Consider the following 24,543-nt stretch of genomic DNA (forward strand, 5'->3'; position numbering starts at 1 on the left):
TCCTGAGATATTGAACTTCAGCTTTCTGAAGCTGGTTATAGAAGAGATTGAACCAGTTTGCTGTTTTAAATAAATAGTAATTGAATCACTTCAATTCCTAAAATTCAGTAGTTATTTTGATAGTTGGTGTACAAATGTTGAAAAACTGAATTTCCATTTCACTGTGAATTACTTCATGAAACTTGTTTACTGTGCAAAACTTCATCTCTTCTGACATCTTACTATTTTTTCCTAAATGTGCCTTTTTTTTTTTCTTGAAAGCATTTTTCATCAATATGAGTAAAAAGTAGTCTACAGAAGTTGGAAATCCAGTCTGTCTGGAGCATTCATAATAATCTTTGTTTAAATTAGTTCTTAATTGACAACTTCCAGACGTTAAATTAATTAGATTTCTTTCTTCCCAAAACCTTACTCTTGGGAAGTAATCTGAAACAAATACTTTATAAGGTGGCTTAGTCAAAATCTAGTGTGATGTGAGAGCTGCTGCTCCATGCATCACGTGGTGTATATTGGTGACATGAATCTGTTTCCAGGCTTTTTCTTCCTTAGTCCCTTCTATCTTGGATGTCTGAAATAGGAACTTGAAGAACCTGCTGGCTCCCATGTTCGTTAAAATGCTCGGACTTTGATGACTCTGTTTGCATATGGATATGTGAATTGTAGTGGTAGTCAGTATAGTAGCTACCCAAATACATACTGTATGTGTATATATGTGTTTGTGTGATTTTGAAGTTTTCTTGTTTCAGAACTTCTAAGAAAATTAAAATTGTAAAAGCTTTCATGGTTTAGAAACTGTAGCCTGTAGGAAAAGATCAGTCTTGACAGTGCAGCATTGTCTATTGAGTCAATTAAGCATGTAGGTTTAGCTAGCTTGGGAACAAGTTGCAGCATGTGACATTATAAATAGCACTCTCACATAACAAATGTAGGCTTAGTAAGTGGGCCATAATTTCCTCTGCCACATTACCAGGTTTTTTTAAGTCAACTGTACTGATGAAGAATTTGAGTCTTTCTCATGACTGGCTTGGGGTGCTACTACTTCGTGCTTAGGAGTGTTGGGTCAAAATAAGGCTAACTTGTTCCAAGTGTTGTCTCTCTTGGTTTCCTGGGCACATGTTTTTTTTTTTTTTCTGTTGGTCCATATGTAGAAATGGAACCTTGTGGCCCAATGACTCAAAAATCCTTAAGAGTAGTGCTGAATGTCCAACCTGGCCCATTTCTCATTAGCTCAAATACATTCTGAACACCTGATTGTTTGATCTAGCAAAAAGTAATAACATTTAGAAGAAATAAATACCTGTATAGATTGTCATAGCTGTGTTTTCTTACTAGGACATCCTTCAAGCTAAAGTCAGCATCCTCTGAGGTAGTAGTTTTCAAACGGTGATCAATGACTAGCTTGTTGCCCTTTAGATGCGAGTTGGTGATGTTAAAACTGTGGCAAACTAAAGGATTTCTTCACTGCAGCAAGCAGTGAATGGGGGGAACCTTGCCTTTGTAGTAGCTTGTGCCTTTTGTGTCAGCCTGGCTTCATTGCTGGCTATGATTTTGTCTTGTCTTCTGGATTCAGACTTGACTTTGTACTAGAACAACCATTTTTTTCCCTCATTTCACCCCTTCTCGCAATAGTGTTGTATTTGGTGGAGAATTACTAGGACTGGATGTCCTTCAGCATGAACTCCAGGTGAGATTTCTCTTTGCATTTATGAAAATAGAAAGGCAAAGGAATTCCAGTAGCTTTCAGCGTGAGACTCCTAATTTCAGGTAGTATTTGTAATGTGCCTAAATGGATTTCCCAGTTGGAAAGATGAAACTATGTAATCTCTTGTAAAATAATATTTTGCAGTGTTAAATGCTGCCAGCTTTGCCTTGTCTCCTCCCCGTACCTCTAGAAGAAGTCTTAGCAACTTTTGGTGGAATGTAACAAATACAATCCCTGTTAACAATAAAAGTATGTTAGAAACAAAATGTATTTTTTTAGCCTTAAAGTATAGCTCTCATCAGCCTTTCCAATAGTTGTACAACAAACATATAAGAGCAGTGTGGTCAACCAGCATAATTTACTTTAAAAACAATTTAATTGTATTTTTGGGTACTTTAGGGGAAATCATATTCCAAGTTCTGAAATTGAGTACATTTCAGAAGGATGACATTCACCTTTTAGACAGTCTAAGCCAGTGTTCTCCAACATGGGGTGCGTGCATCCCAAGTGGTATGCAAGAGAGTCCATTGGAGTTTGGAAAGAAAATGTATTTTGTACTGTAAGTGTTTAGTTCATCTTTAGCTCACCCTTTTTTACTTCCTATTTTTGTGTATGTTTTATAATGTACATAATATGTAGTACATGTATATAATTTATAATTATACATATATTGGGGGTGCATATTCAAAAATTTTTTACTGATAAGGTTTGTGGTCAAAAAGTTTGGAGACCACTTGTCTAAGCTACCTCGTCACAAGCATTTTGGCATGTGTGTTTTTGTTGGGTTCTTTGTCCTACTTCCCTTTCCTATCGGAAAACCTCTGTATTGTCATGTAACTTCATATTTAAAACATTGGGAACAAAGCATTTTGCAGTTTTGTTTTTAGTTGATCAGGTTTACCTCCTTGGGTGTATGTGAGGTTGTCTCTGGTGTGAACAATTAAATTGTGGTAAGATTGCTTTGATTCAGTTGCTTGTATAAAAATTTTAGGAGTTGCACTTTTATATGATGTCAGAATTGAAATTTCCAAGAAACACTGGCCACTTTTAAGCAATGTAATGTTACGTTTACTGGTGTTTATAGGCTAAATACAAAAAATAAAGCCTGCCACAGTTTAAGCTAAAAACCTAACTTTGGAGGTCAGATGTGATGTTTCATGGGTTGAGCCATCCATATTGCTGAAGTAGAAAGTGTGAAACTAGCTGGTTTTGATCTGCACCCTTGTTTCTGTCCTTATTTTTCTCCTTTCATGTTCTGTGTGATCAATTTATGTAATTTTTTGTTAATTTAAAAATTATGAGCTTACTGACCTGTTGGTTACATCACACATCATAAAACTAAAAGAAACTGAGGTAGCTAATGAAATGTTAAAGCTTTTTTGCCATCCATCAAACTCTTTTCCTTTCAAATTTTGAGAAAGGTGCTCAGGCTGTTTTTAGTAATTTTCCTGTAATTTTAACTTGCTTGAAAAAAGGCGGTAGTTCTGGACATCTTTCTTCTGTACAGTTTCAGGATTGATGTAGGGCACTTGGTATTACATCCACTTGACAGATTCTTGTATTGCTTGAGTCTTGTATCAGGGAATTACGCAGCATTTTCTTAAAATGTCTTTTTGAAGGGGGTTGCTTTCCAAAGCTGTCTTGGAAGTTCCTCTGGCATTACATACAGCAGAAAAAAGAGGCTGGTTACAGTGTGTCTGTTCCTTGGCCCAGTTGTGTCATCATTAAAGAATTACAGCAATCTGAACCTTTAACATAAAAACTTACAAAATCATAGTCCTAAACTTTAGCCTTCTCCCATGTTACAGGTTTGGGTGGAGCCTTGGTCTTGCTGCTTATGGAGGGGTTTTTGTTCATTTATTAGTGTCTTCTGTTGGTTTTGATACTTGTGGATATTTTAAGTATTTTTTGTTTCATTTTTTTGCCTTCCTCTTAGCCATGGCGTCTGGAAGAAAGAATACAGGAGCTGCAGTAAGGTGATGTTGTTCCACCTCTTCCAGATACTGCATTTAATTCCTTAGGTAGGAGTGGGTTAATCTAGTCATGAAGTAAGTACCTCTCAGAAAATGTGATTACATCAGCAGAGCCCCCTAGTGTGGATTCAGTAGGTGACAAAGGAAGTTTTTTGCCTTGTACTTGCATCATCTGAGTAACCAAGGCAGGTCCAAAAGTGCCTTAATCTTGGCACAGCATTTACCGTGGGAGACTTTTTGCCTGCATAGCAACATCAGCCAGAAGGATAAGAGTTTTTGTCCCATACGGAGGTGGTCAAAGATATGCCTGCTAGCAAAATAGCATGCGTTATTGATTCTTGACTCAATTCTTTCTCCTCTTGGGTTTTATTGTCATGGCAAGTTTGAAAGATAAGTGATCTGTTGGCATTGTAAATGTTTCAGGTAATGTGGTGACCATGTCTTCTGGTGGCCAGCACAGTGTGCACCTGGCATTTGTATGGAAGCTGAGGAAGGCTTGGGTTTGGTAGATGTTAGGTGTGCTGGCCTTTGTAGGCACCCCCAAAGAGGCTTGAGAAGTTTGGTAAGGTTTTCCGGCAGAAGTGCTATCTCTTATTACAGCAGCTAAAAAGACAGACAAATGTTGGTCATAAAATCTCTCCTGCAAAAGAGGAAAAGTGGAATTTGGTATTGTGGTTTTGTGCTTTTTTTAGAAGTTTCTCCAAGAAATAGTAATGCTGATCAGGTGCAGCCCCTTCCTATATATACCTTTTGCTTTTTGTTACAGTATGGCTATTGCACAGATTTCTCCCTGCTCTCCTGATACTTCTGCATTTGAATCTGGATTTGTAGGTGAAGCAGTTCTGGAGACCCCTTGAGATGTCTGTACTTTTTGCTGTATATTTTTACAGGTGAATAGATCAAAGTAACTGGGTCAAAATCACACTTAGACTTCTATGCTTTTTTATGAACTATGATATTTCTTCTTCTTTAATGATGTATCTTATTGTTTTCAGCTTACTTTCCTTAGGATTCTGGTATTGTCGGTCACTGCTGTCTCCCAATACAGACAGTTTGTTTTCCTAGATGTTTTGTGAACAGAGGTGACTAGGTAGGAAGAGGAAGCCTGTTGATTTTTCCTAGGAAGAAAAAGCTGTAGTATGAGTCTCTATTACTGGATATTGTTAAATCCTGAGAGTGCTTAAACAGATTGAAATACCTCATTAGTGGGGCTGTACAACTTGACTACTTCTGGAAGTACTTTTGACTCCTGGTAACATAATGAACTCAAAACAGCTGCAGAGGTGGATTCAGCATCAAACACTGATGGCTGAGTTTTAATTGGCTTCACCTGTCCAAACATATGGGTGATGGCACTGGAGGCAGAACTTGACACCTACAGTTATATAGAGAGGAAAGAGCCTGGCTTGACTTTCAGGGTGGTAAGAAAGCTTTCTGAGCAATGCTGAGAATCAAAGTTTTATTTGTAAAGTGATATGAAATTGTCCCCCCAAAATATGAAGCCCCAAACAGCTCCTTCTTCAATATACAGAATTTTATGCTACTTTCCCCTACTTAGACCAACACTGAATCTGTTTCCTAGGAGCAGATGTTTCAAAGTGGCTAGAGTTTTCAGTGTATACACTACAGTTTAATTTTTTTTATATTTAAGAAAAACCTAAATAGTTGTGGCTGCCTGTGGATTGGTAGGTTTGAATTTATAGAAAAAGGGGAGTGTTTTTAATCAGCCATCTGAAATGTAACAATTGTTTTGCTGGGTGTTCCAAGATGTCTTCATTACTTAACTTTAGGACCTAAAACTAATTGGAGTCTGATGCCTATAAATAAGCTTTCATATATTCTGTAAGATTTTAAAAATGTCTCTGGTGTGATATTGTTCAGGAGCCAGAAGGTGCTACAAATATGAATCCTGTTTAGTTGGCTTCATTTAAGAGAGTGTGACCTGTGGGTTCCAGTTGATTAAGTCCAGGGATGGGGCAAGTAAACATTTTAAGAAATAACTTTTTCCAGACCAAGGCAGACCAGTATGCATTTGTTTGTATACTAAGAAAAAGCAAGCTCCTTTTTTTTTTTTTCTTCTTTCGAATTTTTGTTACGGGGCGAAGTACATGCCGAGATCTTTACTTTGAGTTTTCCAGAAGGAAATCAAATGTTTTAGAATGCTAGATTTTCAGGCTGCTGAAACAAGTAGAACTTCAGAGTGTTTTTGACTATGTCTCCATAGAAATTCTTTCCTCCCCCACCACGTTCTTTCATATTTAGTTTCCATAACCAGCGCACTATTGTGAAGGAGAGGAAATGCAGGGTAACTGCAGGGAAGCCAGCCAATCACTCCAGCATCAGAGCAGGCTCCAGGGCTTGTGGAGCTAACCTTTGTGACCTTCGCAAGGGGCCTCTCTGAGGAGAGCCATTTTTCCTGCCTTGTAATGGTAAAGAAAAAACTTGGCAACTTCTTTGATCAGCAAAGCAAAAACAAGGAGAGCAAGGAGCAAATGGGTAGCTTTGTGCACAAAACTGCTAAGTCAGTGCTGGCTTTCTGTGTGCTGAGAACAGCGTTACCACCTTACATAGAATACATACACATTTCTATGGGGTCTTGGGATATTTGTTGCATAGTTTTAGAAAATCCTTCTGTTCAAAACTAGGGAAAATCTTGGTTGTTACTAGTTATGGTGAAGTGAAAGTGTTTCATCTAATGATTTGCAATGTGAGAGTGAGGGAACTTCTTTTGGGGGACACACGAACGGATGAGTTTTTCAAAACGGAGGAAGGAATTGCACAACACTTTTGAAAAATAATTCTAGCATTGAGAAGTGGACATTTCTTAGCTGGCATGTATGTTTTTTTACTGTAAAACTTACTGCTTTGCAGCTTTTGATGATGTTTTCCTCTTTCTCAATTGATGCCTACAATGCATTTCAGATGCTTAATAGAAGGAACAGTGGTTTTGCTTTGCAAGTACGTAAATTTTTATTTTGACTTGTACAGATCTGAAAACAAACAAAATCTGTTCTTATATTGGGAAAATTTTGTATCAGTTTTTAGCTTCTCCTCCATTATGTTCTTTTTACTGTTCTTCAGCTGCAGCTGTATCCTTCTGTTGCTAGTTTCTCTGGTAAGTTGTGTTCCTCCTGTGATAGTTTTGTGCTCAACAAATTGAGTTAATTCCTCCACCTGAGCTGAAGTGCATTGTATTCTTCCTCTGCCTGAGAACAGGAGACGGTTCATAATGTTTTTATTCAGTCCTTCCTTCCATTCCAGTGAGAGTCTGCCTCCCAGTTTAATCGCCCAGACCAATATATTTCTGTCTAGTGAACTCAACAGTTCGGTCATTCTCAGCAAGGATTCTTCCTGTGGTTTGTAAACTTGCAGATTTTGACCTGCTTCCTTGGCTACCTTCAGCTTCTCTTCATGGAGCTTTGCTCCTTAAGAGATGTGGATATTACCGGATTGCCAGATTCCTCTGCAAGTCATGTTTCTTCTTTTAGACTTCCACTGTTCACTTTATTTTGATGTTTCATCCTTTCCCCTGCCACTCCCTAATTAATCACCCCTAGTACTGTGCTGAAGTGGTTCACAGTGTTTTTCTTCTTTCTTACATGACTGAAAATAAATAATCAGCTCCACAGTTATGGAGCCAGGTAAACCAAGTTTTCAGATCTGCATTGTTTTGGAGTGTAGTGCGCTTCAATTTTATGAAAGTGCAGAAATTTAAATGAGTTTCATTGTCTCACAAAATAGCTACAGGTTTTCGGTAATTAAGCAGTTTATTAGATCCTCACACAGTTCTGGATAGGATGCGCATTAATTTTCCATGGACATGATTTATTTTTGTGTGAACTGTTCTTCAGTAGCTTTCACCTGCAGGACATCTGTTACTCCAACATATACAGTGTTTTTCAGATAAGATACTTAGCATCTGATGAAGATATCCAGGAAATTGATTTGCTTGAAGTCCCTCATCACCAATGAACTTCTAAGTAAATTGTAGCAGAGTGACTCCATCAGCAGATTGGTCTTGTTTGTACTGATAGTGTGATATGGTCTCACTGCAGTTACTGTATTTAAGGGACAAATCCAACATCTGCCTCTTACCTCCCCCATTGATTGCATTGACAAAATTGGCAAAGAGCAGTTCCTGGCCTGCTCTGTGAGCAGGAGGAGTGTGCCTCCAGGCCCTCCTCCTCCTCTCTCATGTGGAAGCAGTGTCGGCAGCAGCAGCTTCCAGCCAGCTCTGTGCATGCTCCAGCACAGAAGGTGGTATTTGGCTCCTTGGGTGATGCTTGCTGTCCAAGCAGCTGTTCCTTATAGTAGAGTAGGTGAGTTGCCAGATAGACTGCTAGATTACAGGACTACTGTAATCAAGCTCCATTTAGTTAGTCAGGTAAGATTGCAATCCTGAAGAGTGCAGAATATAAGTAGTCAAGTCAGAGGTGAGGAGCAATGGAACACAAAGAAAGGGGAACTCTGAAATAGAGCCACTCAACTCCAGGGCCATGTCCACTTTCTCAATTGCATACTGGATATTTTGTCCGTCATCTTTAGCATATTCTTTGCCCTTGTTTTGCTGTTACATTTTGTTCTTCTTGATACACATGAAAATGCAAGTAGGTTTCTTGTAGAGAAGAACATGATATTGTCAATCCATAACAGTCCTTTTCAGTTCTCATTGGACCATAAATATTTCGTAATAATTTTCTGAAGAAATAGATTTCTGAAAATATATTTAAAGGATAACAAGGTATCAAAGAAGAGTGACTAGAAGGTGTAATGTGCCAATTTGTAGAACTAGAGTCACAGTATCTAGAAATAGATTTATTTCTTTTTAATGTACAGTTTACTTTTAAAAGGTTTTGAGATAAAGTTTAAAACTATGACCTGTGTAGTGATTGCAGAATAAATTTTAAAGATAACACTAAACAGTGCATGTTTGCTACTGAACTTTGAGTGATAAATTCTGGAAGGAGATTGCTGAGTAAGTACCTGGAACTATAAAGTGTTAAACCACAGCTCGGAAAGCGTTAGCCAAGTGAGTATCTACTTTTTTGGTTTATTCAAGCCTCTCAGTTCAAAACTAAGAAACTCTGAGCTGAAGAGCAGAGTGGTTTGTTTCCTTCTTCCATAATTCTGAATACAAAATTGATGTGAAGAAATGACACGTCTTAAAAAGCTTTCAGTACATGGTGACTAGAAGCAATTGATTCAGATCACTAAACACAGATCAGACATTTTATGACAATGTTGAAAATTACTGGAGCAGGGCAAACCAAAGGGATTATATTAGCTCAGTATAAGGTTTTAGCAGGCTAATTGTGGATGACTATGAAGTAATAGTAATTAAAAAAGGTATCGGGGTTTCATTCTCTCGATATATCCTCCTTTTTTTGCCTGCAGGTACTGGTTTACATCTTCTGATCTGAAGATTACAATCTAGATTTCTGAGTTTAAAGGGCAAGAGTGGATATATTCTGAAGTTTGCAGTGACAGTGAGTCCCTATGATGGAGCCATGTTGTAATGGTGTGTTCATTTTCAGTTCACGCAGCTTGTCCCAGTGGGTGTACATCGGGTAGCCTATTTAAAGGCTTGTTTTGTGAGAAGTTGACATGGAATTGGGATGAATATTGTTCCATTAACTGTGTTCTCTAATTCACTGCTTAAAATTCAGAAGAGTTGTGTCCTATTACTCAGCTGTTGAAATGACTGATATGTGATAGTACATATTGGCACTTCTGAGATCAGTAGCAGTATACCTTCCAAACACAGGTTGTGAAACAAATACGCTTTGTCTCCGGAATTTTATATGCTAGCTACTGAATGTGCCAAATCCAAGCAAGTAGACAAAACCTAAACAACCTTCAGAACTTGCACTTACAATTTTGTTTGAATTGAGGGGTTTAAAACAATTTGGGTTCCAGGTTGGTGGGCAAAAGTAGCCCTGTAGAAGGTGATAAGAAGACTGTTGGCTATAGAAAGCCTATCTTATAGAAGAGGTTAAAGGAACTCAGTTTGTCCAAGAGTTCAAAGTGGCTTAATACTGATGGAAAAAAGCTTCTTCACCATCAAGGGAATTTCTAAAACAGGCAAAAAAGGAAAAGCTGGAAGTTGATAATGGCAGCATTTGGAACTGAAAGGGAGTGGAGGAAAGGGATGGGTCACAGGGAAGTGCTGACTAATGGTCAGCAAACACTGTAAGGGAGTTCTTGTATTAAGAGCTGGCCTCACTTCCTGAATGGAAAATAAACCCCATACTATTCAAGCATAAAGTTTGGGTTGGGGAATTCTCTAAACTGGACTATGAGAAAGTGGAGAGGGACTGTGCTGGAAGGAGAGCTTGACTGTAATGATGTTCTTAGCCATTAAAAAAGACACACAACTAACTTCTGGTGAGACCTGTATTCTGATCTCTTATGCAGGTAGGATGTATTGATATCTTTATTGTATTAGAGAGGCCTGTTACTAGTAAGCATGATTTTAAATGCTAGACAATATATTTTATGAGTACATGTTTTTTAAAAATATATGCCAGTAAGTAAATATAATGTTCTTCCCCCTTCTCCCACTGCAGCAGCACATGCCCCCTCCCACCCACCTCCCACCCCCAATGGCTGAATGCTGATTTGCATGACTAGTAGATGAAGACTGCAGGGATTGTAAATTTGGAATTAACTTATACTAAGTTAAGGTGATAATTTTAAGTTATTTAGGATTTATTGGGGACTTCAACTCTTACTATAAACCTCCCGCTGAAATTTAGTGAAAGTTGGAGATCTGTGATTTTTGTTTTGTGATCTGTTTTGCATCTAAGGGCAGGGTTGAACAGCTTCTAAATAAGTACTTCACTACGTTTATTGATAAAACATCATAGTTGCTAATTTTGGCAAAGACTAAATGGTTAGATATCTCTAAATGAAATTTGTACTTTAAGAACTGTTAGTAATTTAAGAGTTGTGTTTTTAAATAAAGTCCCGTGCTTAGCACATGTTATAATCACTATTTTTAATTCCCTCTATACCAAAAGATACTCAGAAAGCAAATCAAATTACTACAAATCAAATACATAAAAGCTGAAGTGTTGGTATTTATTATGTTGATTTAATGGAATAAATTAAGACTTCTTTTAAAGAATACATGAGTCTTTATTTTTTGTTTCTAGAAAGAAGGTGGAGTTTGTTTTGCTGATGACGATTTCACTGTCAAACTTTAAGTTTCTGTTACCTTCCCAAATTCTTAATTGTAAAACAAAATAGAAATGAAAATTTCCATTTGATAACTTCTGAAACTTGCAATGAAATTTGAGTTCAAATTTAGTTTTACTTTGCATTATTTATTTAACAATGGACTTCTGAAATACTTTTTAAACTGATGCTCTTTAAACTCTTTGTGACTGGTGAAGGGAAATGTAGAACCTGGAACTTGAAAATCCTTAGGTTGAAAAGATTTTTAGGTCGATTCTAAAAATAAATATAATTGCTATTATATTTAAGTATACTATACATTTAGTTATTATAGCTATCATTTTAAATGATATAATCTAAGTAGCTTAATTTCTTCTCATGCTTTTGCTCTGTATTGTCTTTGCCGCTCTAGGTTAAATGGGTAAAAAAAAAGTAACTTTTCAAAGCATAGCCTTTAGATAATGTGTTGTATCTGGGTGCCGAGAAATCTGTTGCTTCTGGTGCATTGCAGCTTGGGAAATCTGTCTCCAGGGGGTTGAAGCATGGGAGATGAAAAAGAATAATCTGCTGGCAAAAAATAGAGTATGCAAGATTGCCTAGAGTTGGCTGAGCAGGTAGCTCATAAGTACTGACTCAGGCAGCAACTTGCTGTTGGAAGATTTTCTTCTTTGTTTTATGTGGCAATCTGCAAAGTCTTCAGGGACAAGAATAATTGCCTCCAACCTCAGCTGCACGTAGTGTTTGTCTGAATTGTAAAAGTAAAAAGCTCTCCCTGACACATGGTCATAAGGAGGAGTCAAAAAGGGATGAAAAAACCCTGTAATACAGGAAGTGGAAGTGAAAAAGGAAAAAAAAAAAACATTAAAAACACGTTAAGTATAGAGGAAGGAAATGGAGTTGGTTTTTTTGCTAAGCTGCAGTCTCAAATGAGGGAGAAGATAGTCTGTAAGACTGTTTGTATGACTAAAACTGAGAACACCTAAACAGCTGATTGATTTAAGGTGTGAAGTGTCAGTTCTGAAGCATACATTAAAAATAATTGTCAATATTAATGATTTTAGCGGCAAGAAAACCAGATTCACTTATTCTTTGTAAAGAAAGCTATGCATTCATTTCCAGTAGGTCCTACCTAATGGTTTCTTAAGAGTCAGCTCATCCTGTCAAGGCCATCTGGGAGTGATCATTGTCTGAACACTCAAGCAACCAGTTTGAACTGCCCTCTGAGACTTCCTACTTAGAGCAATAAGGAAACAACCTAAAGAATCTTTTTATCTTAATATTTTGTTTTCCTTGGTGGTGGTTAGCCTCAGGGTTATTCAACAGGTTTGCTAGGAACCCCTTTTAGATACTAAGGCAGCTGGCTATAGCAGCTTTTATTGCAGCATGCTTAGGCAAGCCTCTCTGACTTGAAAACCTTCAGGCAACCAAAAATAGGGTATATAGAAAGGGGCGTAAAATTGCCTGGCTCCCGTTCATGCAAAGAGGCATTTGATTTCCCTCCTGCTTTCTTTGTTTTCTTTTAAGAACTAACTAGGGAGAGAGAAATGAGATAGAATCTCAGAGATAAAAGGACAAGAAAGTGATAAAAGATTCTATGGCCCATCACTTCTGAAAATCATCTGCCCTTCCCTTAATAATGTGAAAGTTAGTGTTTGTGTAATCTTGTTTTTGGTGTTACAGAAGACAAAATGATTGCATCTTGAGAATGTCTTCCTGTGTTTGCTAAGCAGGGGTGTAGGAGGGTATCTGTAAAGTCAAACAAACCCAGTAATTTCACTTGAAATAGCAGCAGAGACAGTTCTTCCTTTAGATTTGCCCTCCTTGGTGATATATCTTTATCTCTTTCAGTTAAAATTAAGGAGAGAAGGAAAGATAAATTCTGAGCGTGCTGAGTGACTTGGCCATGGGAAGCAAACTTTTTAACTTTGGGGGCAGAGTGGAGAGAAGGGGGAGGTTTTCTTTAAATGTAGCCTCTTTTTCTGCTGTGGAACTGAGAGGGCAAGTGTAAAATTAAATAAATCTGGTGATGCAGAATGTGATCACAGCAATTAGTCCTTTATGAGTTTCAGAAAGGATTGACCTGGTACAAGGGCTGTAAGAACAAGGACTTTTCTTCTTAGTCTCTGTAATACTGCTGTTTCTTGTAGTTTTCAAAGTATTGGGAAAAGCCCTGGAAATGAAAATGCCCTCATTCTCCTTTTTTTTCTGAAACTCGGAAAATAATCTTATTTTATTTGGGAAATCCACAGAGGAATCAAAGAATCATATTTTTGAGAATCAATTTAAAATACTTCTAAGCATTGTGATACGAGCCCTGTTTTTCTAGATGATGTCCTTGAGGGCAGGGTGGGAAGAGGGACAGGAGGAAAAGGAATAATAAATGCAAAAATAAGCATGTTATTGCTTCCATTTTTGTTTTGACAAGTGCCAGTTGTTTCAAGACTACATTGTAATAAAAGTGGTGCTACCTTAGCAAACCTCTGAACATCTTATAATGCCTTCATCTCTTCTATTAGTCATGCATGTATGGTTAGACTGCCTACTGCCCACCATCCATTACAGCATTATACACTCTGAAGTGAGGACCTTTCTGTGAGTGCTTTCCTAAGAACGGCGGTGCTGTTCTGCAACTTAAAACCAGCAAGATGTTTATAATCAGGCCGTAAGCTTAGCATTAAGTCCTTGGCGTATGTATTGTGCACTGTCTGCATGCAGGCCAGTGCTAATGAAGGGCGCCTTTGAATACCTTAATGTTAAATTCTGTATTTTGTGTAGCTGCAAAAATTCTCTATTTTGTGTAACAGTGTCCATGGCTTTATGGGTCATGCTTTCAGGAATTTCTGGTAGCTCTTAGCATCTTGCAAGCTGCAACCACTTTAGGAATAAATTCCAGAGGGATTTGTAGAAGAACTTGCCTGACTATTAGTGACTGTGTGCAAAATGTATTTCTGCGCCAATTAGACTTTTGTCAGAGACATTTAAGGCATTTAAGTTCCTCTTACTGCCTTGTTCTAGTTCAGATTCAAACTATTAATTTGTTGAATGAATTTCTGCTGCCTAAGGCTGTAATTACATAGGATAGCATATATGGTTCTATTTCACACTTTGATTAAGGGGCTGGAGCTCTGACAGGCTGTCTTCCCACCTGGTCAACAGGATGTTTGTGCCCACCATTCTCATGCATGTTGCCTGTGTTCTGTCTCAAAGTTAATGAAATCACAGCTGTGGCACAACACATTGCATTTTGATTTTCAGGTATGTTTTTGAAAGCTGAAAGTAAGATAGAGCTGTCTATTGTCCTATCATCAGTATGCTTTCCGTCATTGTATCCCTTTGGTATGTTTTGGTGAGGACATCATCAGTAGCGTAGATGGAGTAGTCCAACACAAGCTTTGTTTAGTTAATGCATAAAGACCTGTCAAGCAGAAGAAATATGGAAAATTAAAAAATACAGCCATCTTGTGTATTGCAGCAATATTCAGAAACTTTTATCTATGTTTCTATTTCTTTGAGGCAATTAGGTCATGCCTAGAGACTTTATTGTCCTTAAGAGGCTAACTGTGTTAGGAGTTTTAGGGTTTTTTTCTGACATTTTTGCGAAACATTAAGAAGTTATGGATTTTACTGCTGTGTGCTTTTATATGTATTAGGCTGTAATAATCCTGAAACCTAAGGAAATATTGCAAGTTAATATGGAGAGGACAAGCGGAAACACAGTGCTTTCCCAAGCAATGGGTGGACTATCATCTCTCAGCAGATGAGATTTTCCTTGCTGTGTGACCAACAGTTTTTCCTTTTGTTGGATTCGTTATTTACAAAGACAGTTGGAAAGTCCTTAAAGGATCTGGGGCCACTTTAAGTGTGTCTCCTTGTCTAGTAGTGGTGCAAATTCAGGGAAGTGTTTATGGAGGACTGAATTGGGGGTAGAGATAATTGCTACCAGGGCTGCCTCATTTCCCCGTCAGGTTTTTCTCTTTACTGTTGCTGCTTAGAATTGAAAACTGTGTCATCTCAAACAATGTATTAATGCTACTTAAGGTATAAATCTCTAACTTTGGTACAGCATTTGCAAAGAAATGTACTTCACTTTTAAGTCAGCAACACCTAATTAAAAATGGCCCATATAGCTGAAGATTTAATTTCATGTTTTAATCTTTTCCAATTCTTGAAATCCACTGAATAGGGTAGAAAAAAGGGTGCACAAAGAATGTCACAGCTTCTGCCCTCAGGCAAAGCTGAATCCACTCCATTGTGTGTTATATCCTAAGAGCATCATCAGCCATAACCCAGAAATCTCTGCATGCTACACTCCAGTTTTTGAGAGTGGTAATCAGAGCAGTTCATGCTGAGGCTGTTTCTACACTAAACTTTTTCTTTCATCCCATTTCTAAACCAAACTGTGGAAAATTCCCCTGTGGGGTCTCCTAGCCCATCTGCCATGTCAGACTGATTGTGGCCTTCTAGCTATTGCCGCCCTTCTTAGGAATTTGCATCCAGCTCTGTTCTTGAATTAGTAGATACTGTCACTTTCACAGCTGCCCTAAGGTCAGACCACCACATTTGTGATTCTTCTGTAGAGGTTAGGCCTCTGCAGAAGTAGATACTCTGTTTTCTTTGCCTGCTAGAATGATAGGTACGTGGGTATCTTGCAGGTAGCCTACACTGCCTATGCACAGGACAAGTTTGTATAAGATTTGGTGAAGAGGTTAGACTGAAGTTGATTTTTTTTTTTTTTTTTGAGACAATTTATGGTCATTTCAAGAGAAGAAATACTCAGTTTCTCCTGGCACCACCAGGACAACTAACTTGCAGTACATACATCAAGTCCTGATTACTAAAATGTACTGGTGATAGCTCTGAAATAATTCAGTAATGGCATTTATGAGGAGACACTTACTCTGGTCGTGATTAATCTAATCTTTAAGGTTCTTAGATGAAAAGAAATAAAAAGGAAAAACCTTTCAGAAAGTCATGCATTATGTGGATTGAGGAAACCAGCTGGTTAGGAAGACAAAGGAAAAAATATGAAAGAATAGAATCTGTAGCTCAGTCATTTAAGGTGAAACAGAATCATAGGTGACATGTTTGCCAATGTAGCAGTTCACATTTGGGATATAATGAAAAGTTGAAATTTCACACCAAGTTTAGCAAATAATTAGATTTAGCTTCATTTGTGCGCTTGCTTGTGTTACACAGGTACTTGCCTGTCCATCCCCAATACAAAAAGTACACAATGCCAAGTCAACAGTTTGGTAGGTCTGTCATGATGTGGTCAGTGGTGTGTGTTTGTGTTTTGCTTTTAATAAAATAAGATTTCCAGCGAATTCCTAAAACAGTCCCAAAAATCTGAATACCAAAATAAAAGTTAGTCATCTCAACTTCACTAGAGACTGGAAATAATTTTCTCACAGACATAAAATATATGTCTTGTCTACATTGTAAAACACAAGCATTAATTTATTGAGAGATGCTCGCATCATTTTTTATGGTGATGCTTTTATACTGAAGAACAACTTCTCTTTCTGAATGTTTGTGACTATTTTTTTAAAATGTCCTTTTATCAAGAATCATGTCCAAATGCAAAGAGAAGTGATGGATGATCTATCCTGCCTTGTTTGTATTCTTTTATGTGTAGGTCAGACCTCTTCAGTTTTTTTACTGTTGCAGAAATTTCGTATAGTATGTTCATCTGGTACCTAAGATTAAAATATCTGGTCACTGTCTTTTGCTTTTCTTCCTAATGGCACATTTCTATTACACATTTTAGTAAAATAAGCCGGCAATTTCTGGCCTGCTTATGTTCATAATATCTTTTCTGACAAGATCCTTTCTTGTGAAAGGAAGGTTCTCACTACAAATGACGTAGCAGACGTGCACCAGTATGTAAAGTGACTTTATGTTAATAAAGGCAAAAAAGAGGAAGAAAGAGTCATGGTTTTGTAATGACTGAGAATTCTGTTATATGAATGAAGTCCTCAACATACCTTGAAAAGTGTACTTGCCAACAGGGACACTGTAGTTGCAATAAATACTATGGAATATCAAAACTGAAGGCCTCTTAGATAAGCCTTTCCTGAAGGATTTAATTAATTTTTTTGAGTGTCCTTTGTGTGTTAGTTCGTTTCTGACATGGCTTTCCATAATACAGTTCATGTCTTTTCAGTGCAGCAACTGGAGTACAAATATGAAGGTGTATCACGCTGTGCAAAGGCAGGTCAGTTCTCTGGTTTTAGGAGTGGTTTTATTTTATTAGTCTATCAGCATCTAAAGGTTATTTTCAATAAAAAGTAACAAATATGATTTTTTGGGTCTCTGGATCTCCTGCTTCTTTTCTGTTGGTATTTGGTTTATTTTTAAACTACAACAAACAAAAAAACAAGCCCCCCCCACCCCCTCACCCCCCCAAAAAAGCTCAAACCACGAACTCTTTAAAATTAGGTTAGAAATGGAATCTGACAAATCTTCAGGCATGTGATAGTATTTAATGCCAATAAAGATTTCTTTCAATTAGAAGTTCCGACTGTTAGTGACTGCAGAAATGCGCTTTGTGTGCATAAAATGAGAACATTTTTCTTTAAAGTTGTTCTTGTCAATATGTAAATAATTTGTGTATGACTGTAAAACTTGGGGATGGGTGGGGAGAGGCAGCTTGATTCTCTTCATAATGCATAGCACTTTGAAAGTGCTTTTTGGTGGAGAGTGGGGGGTGGTATGGCTTGGAACAGTCACTCTTTTTGATACCAGAATTGACATAAATTTGCTAACAAATGTTCAGCATGTTCTGGGTGTTTTAGCTTTTTTCTTCTGAGGCCTGTTACCATAGACCTACATTTATGGTACAGTCTAAGTTGTTTTCCTTAGTTTATACAACATTTGTCTGATATAATGATGATTTGCTTCACCTAGACATAAATGAACAATAATAGATAGTGTCAGATAGCTAGATGCTGGATTTGAGAATTTATTCTATGAAGTAAATGTCTTACATTCCTTGATTGTCCTAGAGATGTTGATTTTAATCTGAAGAATATTTACTCATTTTGTTCTGTGCACACAGTACAGAGGCATGATTCTAGTTTGTGAGTAGGTAGAATTTAAGTTTAATTTGATAGTACTGTACTAAATATAATAGCTGATTTATAGGTTTCATTGATTTGATATAATTTGCTAATATTTTTAAAAAATTTTGAGGTTGACAGTATTGCTTTATCAAGATATGGCTCAGGGCATAATAGAAGATAATGAATGCAAGGATTGGGGCAGTTGTCATGTAATGCAGCTACTATGGAAAAAATGTGTTTAGTGCAGGGAAAGATAATCTAGTGTTGGTGTCGAGTTCTTGTGATGTCCATTTAGACCTTTTCTGCACTGCTATTGAAAACAGAAGGAAAGATCTTTACCTGTGGAGAACGTGCTGTTTCCATACTTAACTTGATAATGTGAAATACATGGTGTTTATAGTAAGTTACGCTTGTGCACATGCTGCATATTGAACAAAATGAAGACCTTCCTTCCTGTAGTACTAGGATTTATTTAAACATTTCATCCATGGAAGTGGGGGTTTGCCTGCTTTGTATTCCATAAGTTGATGAGCATGATTTTGGAAGTTGTGGAAAAGAACTGATCTGTTGTGATGTGTTTTGAGTGGCTTCTTAGCATATATAGTATTCAAAACCTCAAGATATGGAGCAGGTAAGATACATGTAAGGACTGTGGTTTGATGGGTTGAAGACAAAGGTTTTGAGGGAAGGTGTGGGAGAAATGGATATGTAGGTCAGGAGGCGCAGAGCTGAGTGGGAGCGGACAAAGAGTTTGCCTTATTGAACCAGCCTTATGGTTAGTATGGTTTTAATGTAAACAGCTTGCTTACTTTGAGAATCAGCTCGCTTATTACTTTGAGACTTTTTTTCTGTGGCTCTTTGCTCTAAGACTACTACTGGTTGGAGTTTAGTTGGTCAAGTAAGGAACATGCTGACTTTTCGCAAGTGATACTCAGCTAGGGAAAAGTTGGAAGCTGCTGTTGCCTAAAATAGTTATCTGTGTTAACAACTCCATATGAACATTAACTATATCCTTAAGCAGTCTGGAGGAATTGATAATGCTGTCTTTATGCTCAGAATTGGAGGTACTTTTAAAATTGCCTTTTCCATAGTCCATTCATCTATTCCATATTCAGATATGTTTGGAAAAACCGGTGAATGTTTTCAGTGTGTTTCTACAGTTAACTGCAAAAATGGTTCTGTAATGCAGTGAGACAACTTTTTTCCTTCTGTTTCTTACTCTACACTCAAATAGCATATAAAAACAAAGGCTATAAAATATGTACCTTAGGTAGATACTTTATAAGTTCATAGTGTTACGTAGATTTTTATAGGAGTTAAATGGAAATAAATGAATGTGTTATCATCGGTGCAGTGGTGTTTTCCCAGTTCCTACCGTTCCCAGAACTGAGCTGAGCAAATACAACAAATCAGAAATAGAGGGGAGGAGTGGCACATGCTGATACTGTAATTTAAACACATAGTCTGTGAAGCATTACTGTGCAGTGTTTTTATGTCTGTATTATCTTTACCTGCTTTTACTGCTTTGCAAAATTGACCGGCAGAAAAGTGAAAAAATGTTCTCCAGTATGAAGGTTTATGTATAGTCCAGTATATATAGGGCAGTCTTTACTATGTTGTACCCTGTTTTATAAATAAACTGTTGGAAAACATACACAACCAAAGACAGTGTGCTTAATAGTACCTGTATTAAATGAGCTGTATTGTGGAAACTAAGATGGCAGTGACACCATTTTAATTAACGCTGTAGTAACGGGAGGTTTCCTGTATAGAAGGAAAAACTGGTAGTAGTTGCCACATGCAGACAAAGTAGAGCTTTGTTTACTATTATATTTTTGTACAAGCAACACTCCTGCCTGTTTTGTGACCCTGCTACAGTGTGTCTGTAACTCTTTGACCTGGAATTGTTTGTGTGCGTGTTTGCCGGAGTAAAATATACATATCTTAAACCAGAACTTTTTTAAAAGCCATTTAGTGATACCTTCTACCTTTGTAACAGAAAGTCCCTTCAATGATTAGAATGTGATAAATAATTCTACATGAGTATTATTTTGGTGACTACCGCCCCATTTTATGATCTTCTGAATTTGTATCTATTCATGGTCACTTGTTTGAAATGATGATGTAGTTACAAAATTTAGTATTTTGGGGAAAAATACCAATTTTTTGAACATCAAAGAACATGTTAAAAACAGTTAATAATTCAGTGGAGCACATTTTTATTAATTGGAATCAAGGTTTTTGTTAGTAAGTTTCTTGGCATAGCAATTAGTTGCTTAGGGCAGGAAGAAAATAATCTTCTGTTTTGTTCGTCCAGTTTAACCTATGGTGAGGTCTTAGATTAGCTCTTGGATGTTGTGGTCATGCAAATACATAAAGTTTGGGATTCATCTCTTCTAATGTCACTGTATTTGACTTAGTTAACTTAAGTTCCCTTCTCGAAGGAGAAGATAGGCCTGATTCACCTTCTGATCTTAAATTGATCAAATGAATTACATTCTAGCAGTACTTATGTAGGTTCCTTTCTCATTGGTGCAGAGCGGGTGACAAAGTCAGCTGTCAGTGTCCACAAAGATGCTAGTGTTGAGGTGACAAATCTGAATTATTTATCCCTTTAGTATGTCTAAAATAATACAGTACCAGCTCCTAAACTTGACTATGCTTTAAAATAAGAGAAACTGTGGATTGGGAACAGTTGCTGCACAATTACTATTTAATCCCAATAAAAAGGTGGAAAATTTACAACGTGATTGATAGTTCAGTACAAATACACGTTGATCCACCAAGATACATACACAACACAATGCAAGACATGCGTACAAAGCAGAGGTATGAGTTGGAGTACCTAGTTTTGAACTCAGACCACCGATAGAATTTATATTGCAGATTTAAATGTTGTGGGTTTGCTGAAGTAAATGAATATGGGCATTCCATGTAATCCAGAAAAAAGTAACTATAAGGATTATTAATGTAAGGAAAGAATGGTACCAAGTTAATGATGCATTGGATTCTAACTGAAAACAATACTATTTGTGTATGAATCTTAATTGCTACCAGTTCTAAATGAATCAATAACAAGCTTTGTTGTCAATAGTCAGTGTGTATTAGTAGTTTTATTTTTGTCTGCATGTACTTCTTGGAGCAGTGTTGCTTAATGGCATCAAGATACCGTTGATCTTTGTTATGAATAGCCTGCATTTTGTTATTCATTAGCCAAACATGCTAATCACATACTCAAAAGGTGAAGTAATCATTCATTAAACTTCTGTATTTTCATTGAATTGCATATTTTTGTGAATGACAGTGCTGAATGTACTTTCCAGTTTTTTCAAAACAGATAAATCTAAGCTCCCAAAGTTTTGTAATTAGGTTCTGCAGAGGGCTAGTTGGGTTACTTGACAGTCCAGCTGTCCTCATCTTTTCACACGGAGTTGAAAGGCAGCTGCACATCACTTTCATATTACTGCTCTTGTGTGACTAGTTACTTAAATTACCATGGAGAAATCGTTCAGTTGTCAGTGGTGAGGGGGGTAGTCCATCAAATAATATGAGGATGTGGTCTATGGACAGAAAGTTTGGGAACACTAGTGGTTACTCACTAGCCGGTTCATTACAACTCCCTAGGCACTGAAAATTAACTCAGTCATGCCAAGTTACTGGACTGTGCTTGAGATTCCAAACATAACTGGCTTGGTTTGAAAGCCTCTGAAGTCAGATTTAAAAATGACAAGTAACTAATCAATGAGAAAAGGAAGAGAATGTCTATTTCAAGGGTGCAACATCTAGTTACGGTACAACAGTCTAGATCACGATACTCGTGTGGAACCTCATCTCACCATTGCTCTAGCTCTGATCACTACAGCTGCTTGTTGGGGAAGTGGTGGTGGCCAGAGTAAGGGTTTGAAAACCTGACATACTGTGATGCTTGGAAAGAATCCAAACAGTTCTTGCTTGGTTTTGAATGTTGCTATTGTTGGCAGGCTTAACCTTTTGTTGTTGAACTTTCTGTGCTAGCAGGTCATTGTTGTGAAGGCATCACTGTCCTAACTCTCGCTTTGTTTTGTTTTAGTCACATTGATCAAACAACAACATGGCAAGATCCTAGGAAGGCCATGCTTTCCCAGATGAATGTTACAGCTCCCACCAGTCCTTCTGTGCAGCAGAACATCATGAACTCAGCATCAGGTAAGCAAAATTTATATTTATGAAAAAGATTATACACTAGCTATTTTAATTGTGGAGGAGGGAGTCCAAATCTCACAATTGTCCTTGTAGTTATCCTGGTTTTAAACTTTAAATTTGGTGATGCCTGATGCACCAAGCAAGAGACTGATACTTGAGGTAAAAGAATTTGTATAATATATATGATGTCAACAGAAAGTATCCTGTAGTTCTTTGGTTTGTGTTTTTATTTTTTCAAATGGATGATTCAAACATTTAAAGAAGCAGAATTTTTGTCTAATTTTTTCTGACTGAAAATGAAGACCAGAATTGCCATTAAATTAGTGTCAGTTTACATTAAAGCTATTGTGCTTCTGCAGTGTTCTGCCTTCCCTTGCTCACTTGGTATACTCCCATTCATTTACATTTCCTACGTTTGTTATGAACATCTCATTTTTCCCTGTCTTCCCTAAATAAATAAAGCAAATACCTGGAAAATCTTGTTTAGAAGCAGTGACGTTTTGGTTTTCCTCTTATTTTCCTATCATTTCCAAAATCCTGTATCATGATGATTATTCCTCTAGCTGAGGAAATCTGGTTATCTTTTCCTGGAATATAGAACTGTTCTTCAGCTAGTCTTGGGGGGGGGGGGGGGTGTGCTCACTAGACAGCAGTAAAATGTGATTGTTCTTGCTATAGAATCTGCTGTGTGATTTCAGAGCTCTCTTGTCCTGATGATGCAGAGAGCCAGCAGATAAATTTGGTGCCATGCTAGTTTGACTGCTGCACTCTTCCCTATGCTTTGTCACCTTCTGTCTGTCACTGAGGTTCATGTTTTATATATTTTCCACAGACTGATTGTATTTTGTGTATGTCTGCTGTTCCTGTATTTCACAAAGGTTATTCTCTGGTGCTGCTTTTTGTTGTCCGTTTAGACAGCTTTGTTTCATGCTGCAATTCATATACTGCAGACAATACCAAAAGATTAACAGGCGTGACCAAACTATGCTGTTCATGACTGAGTATTAGAGGGGAAGCTAATCAAACTTTTTGCTGGCTAGGCCAGGAGGTTGGATTATCCTGAAACAAATGAGAGTCCTGTTGAAGTTCAGGAAGTCATGATTCAGAGCAATTAAGGTCTCAGGCTCTGATGTGAAAATATAGTATCTGTGATTATTTTTTCTGTAAATATATCCCAGGAAACCTGCAGCAATAGAGATGGCATGTTTTTGTAGAGACACTTCTGAAGAACAGAGAATAGGAGAAAGGAAACAGTTCCGTTGGTCTATCTTGCCTTTTGGCTTATCTTGTTTGTGCTAAAACTAGATGCTTGCTCTTTGAATATTGACATAAATTCTGTGTTTTAAAATAACTCCTCAAATCTTCTGTTGTTCCAAGAATTAACAGGAAAAAATATTGATAGTGAAGTAGGATTCACTTTATGTACTTCGAAAGAAATGAAGGGTCCTTAGCAAAAAAAATATAAACTGGTTAGTTGTAAGGTATAAAAATCTAAAAGAGAATCTAGCAATCAGTATTATTTTTAAAAGAAAATAAAGAGTTTACATGTAATTGATTGATGTAAGCGTGTAAGCAAGTGATCCTGCATAGATATTGTTGCTCATGCAATAAAGAAGAGTTGAGATGTTTAAGTGGGTTGTCTTATGACTTGAGAAAGCACTTATTTGAATACAAGCTCATTGAACATTTATTTTTAATTTCACAGATGATACTGTATTGGATATGAACTGAAAATCTTGTAAAGTTTGGGGTTTTTTTCCCAGTGCTCTGAATTTGATAAAGTGCATGAAGAAATCAGAACTTCTGTGTATATTGAGTTATGTGTTTATGTGGCATTGCTTTTTTTAAGCTTAAATCTGTTGAGGTAGTATGACTTGGAACTGGCTCTTTGGATGCACCTGCTTACCCTTAACTTACTTGCATTTAACAAAAGTCTGTTTTGAATTAAATAATACTGAACCTGCATTTATTGGATATGATTCTGCTTCTGATACCTGATTTGGCAAATCTTTATGTACTAACTTTAAATTATGGCTGTATGTTTGTTTTTACTAAAGTCTCTTATATCTGGTTCTGTTACTTTTTACTACTGAGTTCATGGTAACTTGGGCTTCATTGGTGGCCTTGTAAAGAATCTTTGAGAGAGATGGAAAAATCAAGTAACTATGTACCACGTCAGCACAGTGGAACTTAAATCTGGAGTGCTAACATCATAAATATAAGATTACTTAATATTCTAATTTGGATATTCATCCTCAAGAACTGGGAAATAAAGTTGAGACCTTTAAGACAGAAGTTTCCTGTTATGAAATATTGCTGGCAATGAAACATGCCCTAGTGCTTTGAGAGCCTTCTGTGAAAGATACTGGGAAAAACCAAGTGTAAGTATTGTGACAGCTGGAGGTCACTGACTTGCAAAAAAATGTCTGAAATGCCACAAGGGAGAATG

At 37.2% G+C, this 24,543-nt stretch overlaps 1 protein-coding gene across 8 annotated transcripts in view; it reads left to right on the forward strand.

The window, feature by feature from the left end:
• YAP1 (Yes1 associated transcriptional regulator) overlaps nt 1–24,543 on the forward strand; it is a 96,784-nt gene that overhangs the window by 29,499 nt on the left and 42,742 nt on the right. For all 8 annotated transcript variants that reach the window (XM_052812604.1, XM_052812606.1, XM_052812605.1 and 5 more), the window contains exon 3: nt 21,982–22,097. In XM_052812604.1, the coding sequence (XP_052668564.1) occupies nt 21,982–22,097 (116 nt within the window). The remainder of the gene's footprint in view (nt 1–21,981; nt 22,098–24,543) is intronic.

This window comes from Harpia harpyja, chromosome 17 (genome assembly GCF_026419915.1).
Source record: "Harpia harpyja isolate bHarHar1 chromosome 17, bHarHar1 primary haplotype, whole genome shotgun sequence".
Lineage (NCBI taxonomy): Eukaryota > Metazoa > Chordata > Aves > Accipitriformes > Accipitridae > Harpia > Harpia harpyja.